At 39.7% G+C, this 5,373-nt stretch overlaps 1 protein-coding gene across 1 annotated transcript; it reads left to right on the plus strand.

Annotated features, from left to right (window-relative positions):
* Positions 1–2,573: 2,573 nt before the first annotated feature.
* On the plus strand, positions 2,574–5,120 carry LOC103992062 (kinesin-like protein KIN-12A). The gene is made up of 7 exons (XM_065115497.1): positions 2,574–2,943; positions 3,019–3,361; positions 3,467–3,589; positions 3,663–3,722; positions 3,811–3,864; positions 3,950–4,042; positions 4,802–5,120. The coding sequence occupies exons 3-7, from the start codon at positions 3,491–3,493 to the stop codon at positions 4,949–4,951; spliced, it is 456 nt and encodes a 151-aa protein (XP_064971569.1). The 5' UTR covers positions 2,574–2,943; positions 3,019–3,361; positions 3,467–3,490; the 3' UTR covers positions 4,952–5,120.
* Positions 5,121–5,373: the final 253 nt, after the last annotated feature.

Below are 5,373 nucleotides of genomic sequence, written 5' to 3' on the forward strand. Positions count from 1 at the left end.
CGGAAGTTCTACGGGAATAAATCTGAGAAGTCCAGGAGCTTACCAAAGAAGCTTATCGGAACTTGCCAAGTGGATCGTCGCAAGTCTAGGAGTTTGCCAGAAGTCCACCAGAGCATCGCTGAGGGTTCATCGGATGTTCGTTGGAAGTTCGCCGGAAGCTTGCCGGAAGAAGCGATTGACGCACTGGAGCAAGTTATAGTATTAATGTCTTAAATATCATAGTTAGCATGTAGATTAAGTTAGGAATGGGAGGTGATTCCATTAACTTAATCTAGGGGTAATTGAGCCCTTGATAGACCTAAATTGGGTGAATGGATCAGCCCATTCGGACCCAGAATTCCTGGCCAAAGATGGCATCGCTCAGGAGCTCAGTCTCCAATGAATGCGAGGAGGTGGTACCGCCTGAGCTCGATCTCCGAGTGAGGCTGAGTGGTGGTACTGCCCTTGTTAGGCGGTAGTACCGCCTAAGCTCGGTCTCTGAGCAATGCCAGGCAGTAGTACCGCCCAATACCCCAGAAATCCGGGAGATGACTTTTTTGAGCTCCAAATTCAAACCAGTTGGAGCCTATATAAACCCCACCCTTTCCTATATGAAAGGGCACTAAAATCTTGATCTTATTCTGAGAATTTGAGTGGTCAAAAGTGTTGTAAAAGGCCAAAAGTTCTTCTCCCTCTTTTCATCTAAGTTTTGATCATTCAAGAGAGGAGTGAAAATCTATAAGGGTTATCTTCTAAGCCCGTCAAAAGGAGTAATGCTATAAAAGGGTGGTTGGCCTTTGCCTATTGAAGAAAGGCCTCTAGTGGACGTTGGTGACCTCATCGGAGGAGGAAGCCAAAAGTGGATGTAGGTCAAGATTGATCGAACTACTCTAAATCTCGGTTTGCATTTACATTCTACTCTCTATCTTAACTGCAAATTGCCTCCATTACTTTTCTTCAATTGTACTTCGCTTAATCTTAAGTTGAAGAACTTTCCGAAATAGTTTTTCATTGAAAGTGTTTTTAACGTACAAACATCATTTTAAATCGTCGAAAGTTTTTCGCTGCACTAATTCACCCCCCCCACCTTCTTAGTGCTCTTGATCCTAACAATTGGTATCAGAGTGGGGTTAACTCTCAATCAGATTAAAACCCAAGAGAGATGGCATATGCCGAAACCAAGAGGGCCACTTTGTTACACGTCCACCCATGTTCAATAGGACGGACTATACCTATTGGAAGACTCGAATGAGGATCTTCCTTATTTCCATGGATTTTAAAATGGATTTTTAAAGTCTTCTCTTCCAATGATCGATTAGAATGAATTAGAGAAGAAGACTTTCACTCTTATACAAAGACTATAAATGCCTTATTTTGTGCGCTTGAAAAAAATGAGTTCAATCGTGTTTCGATTTATGAAACTACATTTGATATTTGGCACACACTCGAAGTGACTCACGAAGGCACGAGTAAAATGAAAGAGTCAAAAATTAATATTTTAATATATTCTTTTAAACTTTTTCGAATAAAACCGAGCGAGACCATAGACGACATGTACACTCGTTTCACGGATGTCGTCAATGGTCTAAAAGAACTTGATAAAAGTTTTTTGGATTTTGAGCTCGTGAATAAGATTCTAAGATCCCTTCCAAAGAGTTGAGATCCTAAAATCACTACTATTCAAGAGGCTAAACATTTAAATAACTTTCCTCTTGAAGAATTAATCGGGTCATTAATGACCTACGAAATGACTTGCAAAGCTCATGAAGAGCAAGAAGATATCCTTCTAAAGAACAGGAAGGATATGACACTTAGAACTTTAGAAGACCACTTGAGAGAAAACTCAAGTGATGAGAACTATGACGATTTGATTCTTCTAACAAGAAAATTTTAAAAAATTATTAAAAGAAACAAGTTTAAAAATGACAAAAAAAAAAATTTGAACATAAGAAGAATCAAGTTATTTGCTACGAATGCAAGAAGTCGGGATACTACAAAAGTGATTATTCCCAAGCTAAGAAGAGAATACCTAAAAAGAATGTGCTCAAAGCAATGTATGATGACTCAAACGCGTCCGAAGAAGAGGAGTCAACACTAAGCAAATTGCTCACTATGCCCTAATGACCATCGGAAAGGAGATAATGAATTTAATTGATACGGATTTATCATTTGATGAATTGATCAAATATCATCTTAAAATTTTCAAGTCTCTTCATCCATAATTCCAACAGAATTGACTTTCCCAAAAGCCATGGGATGAACTCAACCTTTTATACGTATAGGCCGCAGCTCAAGTGGGTCAAAATTTACTGTGTTTTATCTTTTCCCATTTTAAATTGTAACGGCAAACAATACTCACTTCCCCACAGGAGAAGTGGAACACTCCATGAAAATGGACCGTTGCAATGGAACCTTGGATCTGTACACGATCAGACGGTCCAAATCAAACCCCTCGTTTCATCGTCCAGTCTTCCGCCGCTCCCCCATCAGAAGACCTCAATTAAATAAAAAAATCCACAAAATTACATTTGCACCCCTCAATTTCAAATCAAATCGGCTCTCCCCCTCCCCCTCTCCTTGCCCACCACCTCTCAAGGGGAATCAAATCTCTCCGCCTTCCTCTCTTCTCTCTCCCTCTCTCCCCCCTTCTTTGATCTCGATGAAGGCGCTCGCAAATTCGAAGGGTGGAAGGGTTCCGCCCTCCGAGACCCTGACCCCTTCTTCGCAGAAGCAGCGCCCTCCTCGGGCCCCAAAGGAGAACGTCGACCCCAACACCACCCCGCCGGAATCCTCTCCTTTCATGTCTCCCGGAAAGCCGCTCTCCGCCAGGAACCGGAGCCCGCTTCCCCCCAAGCCGCCTCTCCCCTCGTTCCACGGCGGCAACCCTCTCAAGCGGAAGCTGAGCCTGGAAACCCTCGCCGAGAATGGGGTCCGCCCTCGATGTCGTCAGATTCGGGCGTTCAGGTGAGACCTCATGAAACCCTACTTTCATCTGTTCAGTTGGGTCTTCGAATTACATGTTTCTTGTGGTTGGATCAGGTACTTGTGCGAGTGCGACCACCAAGCAAGGAAGAAGGGGATCCGATTGTAGAAAAGATCTCCTCAAACTCCATTTCGATCCTTGACCATACCTTCACCTTTGACTCAGTAGCTGATGCCAGTTCCACTCAGGCGAGTCTCAAATAGTATATATGCACTTTGAATTAGAGATCTCTCTTCAACTCCTTTACCTTCCGAGCGCCCCCTAACGCTTAACATTTAAAGTCCTCATCTTCTGAACTCTTGAGTGTCTTAACAGGATGATATATTTCGACTCGTCGGGCTTCCATTGGTGGAGAACTGCTTGGCCGGGTTCAACAGTTCCATATTTGCGTATGGGCAGGTAGGTGCAGCTCTGTGATTTCAAACATGACCAAGTCTCTTTGTTCTGCTCAATTAGCTATCAAGAATGCTGATAAGTTGTTTTGAACTGAATTTGTCGGGAAAGACTGGTAGTGGAAAGACGTATACGATGTGGGGACCTCCGAGCGCTCTGTCCGAAGATTCTTCGAGTAGTGAGTGGGGTTTGACTCCACGTGTTTTTGAGCGGCTTTTTTCTCGCATAAATGAAGTAGGTAGTCTATGCAGTCCTGCTCACCATGGTATTTTAGATCCACTCATGCTTACAGGATTATATGTCTTAGGAGCAAGCTAAGCATTCCGACAAGCAGCTGAATTACCAGTGTCATTGTTCCTTTCTGGAGGCAAGTGTGCTGATGCTACCTTCAAATCATGTACTTCTTGGTTGGTTGGTTTTTTAGCTTTTAATCTGTCTGATTGTTGAGATTACAGATCTACAATGAGCAAATTACTGATCTTTTGGACCCAACACAAAAGAATCTTCAGGTGGAGAACTAACTTTAGGTTTGCTCCTTTTGCTAATCTGACTGTGGTTTTCTCATTTAATTCTGAATTTTGTCATGTCTTTCAGATTAGGGAAGATGTTAAAGCTGGCATTTATGTTGACTGTTTGACAGAGGAGTATGTGTATACAATGAAGGATGTGATCCGTCTGCTGACAAAGGTCCATTGATTCTCTTCTTTTCCAAGTCGTATTTTGTAGTTTGTTGATCAATTAATATTTCTCAAAGAACTTTTTAGGAGTTATGTTCAGGATTATTGGCTCAACAGAAAAAATGTTCAAATTGTAAATAAGAGTAATCTTTTATCCATTCGTTATAGAATACTTTGAAAACACCAACATAACTTTTTCTTTGTTTTATTTTGTAGATATCGTTTTATATGAAAAGTTGCAATTTTCATGTGCATGCTTGTGGTGTCTTAATGAGAACAAGTGTGACTGTGTGTGCATGTGCATGAATGTGTCTGTATGTGCATGCTCATTTGTGTGCATGTGTTGTCACATACAGCACTAATGAAAATTTTTCTCAATTGATTTTTTTAACTATTGATAGTTGAGTTATCCGTTTTATGATGTTTATAAGTCCCTTCTTGAAGAATAATGCTTTTGTTAAAGCTACTTCTAGCATGCAGTTTTGTCTTTTCATGCAAAGTTCTGTTATGTAGAATTAGAATTAGTTGAGCTAGTGTCATGGAAAATCCATTTGCCATTGAGATTTGACATTCTGGTTTCTATCTTATTATCTTCTATGGTTCTGTATATTTATTACTTTTGTTTGATTGTTTGACACTGCTTCTTCTTTAACCATTTTGCAAGTTCCTGGATGCTTAGCATAGACTCGTGGCATGGCTATTCTTATTTTTTCTTTATGGATATGCTGCAAATGATATGCATATTTACAACTCCTCAATTGCTTTTCAGGGATTAGCAAACAGGCGAACAGGTGCAACCAGCAAAAATATGGAGAGTTCCCGTTCTCACTACGTATTTACTTGCATTGTTGATTCCCAGTCAAGGGTAGAAATTGTGTTAACAATCAAAGTTCACTTGGAGATAAAGATTTCATTATGATGTTAACAGATTAAAAAATCATATAAATATATGTAGGTCAAACGGTAGCTTCCTTGTTCAACAGTGAAACCTTTGTCAATTATTTGCAAGGTTGTGGAATCATGCTTTGCTTAGTCTTAAAATGCTACACATTTGTGTTGTCTTAGTTCACCTTGTAAAGATATTTAAATATTTAATCATATTCTGCCTAGAGAAACATAGTTAAATTTAATCTAAATGAAGTAATCCATATTACTTAATGTTCTTTTTGGCCATCTTATAAAGCGTGGTTGGTTGACTCATATTTGCTGATTAGTGGGGAATATTTTACGGTGAAAAAGACACTGCATTTTAAGTTCTTATATTGTATTATTAAATATTTTTCATGACTTATTTGATGAATATAAAATAATTAGTAGAAAATATAAATTATTAAAAAAGGA

The sequence above is a fragment of the Musa acuminata genome, chromosome BXJ2-7, assembly GCF_036884655.1.
Source record: "Musa acuminata AAA Group cultivar baxijiao chromosome BXJ2-7, Cavendish_Baxijiao_AAA, whole genome shotgun sequence".
NCBI classification, from domain to species: Eukaryota; Viridiplantae; Streptophyta; class Magnoliopsida; order Zingiberales; family Musaceae; genus Musa; species Musa acuminata.

Bases quoted from the DNA above. Each gene is read 5' to 3' on its own strand.
- LOC103992062 (XM_065115497.1), top strand. From the start codon at position 3,491: ATGTGGGGACCTCCGAGCGCTCTGTCCGAAGATTCTTCGAGTAGTGAG. The intron at 3,723-3,810 runs GCAAGTGTGCTG...TTGAGATTACAG, and splicing joins GTCATTGTTCCTTTCTGGAG to ATCTACAATGAGCAAATTAC. The intron at 3,865-3,949 runs GTGGAGAACTAA...CATGTCTTTCAG, and splicing joins CAACACAAAAGAATCTTCAG to ATTAGGGAAGATGTTAAAGC.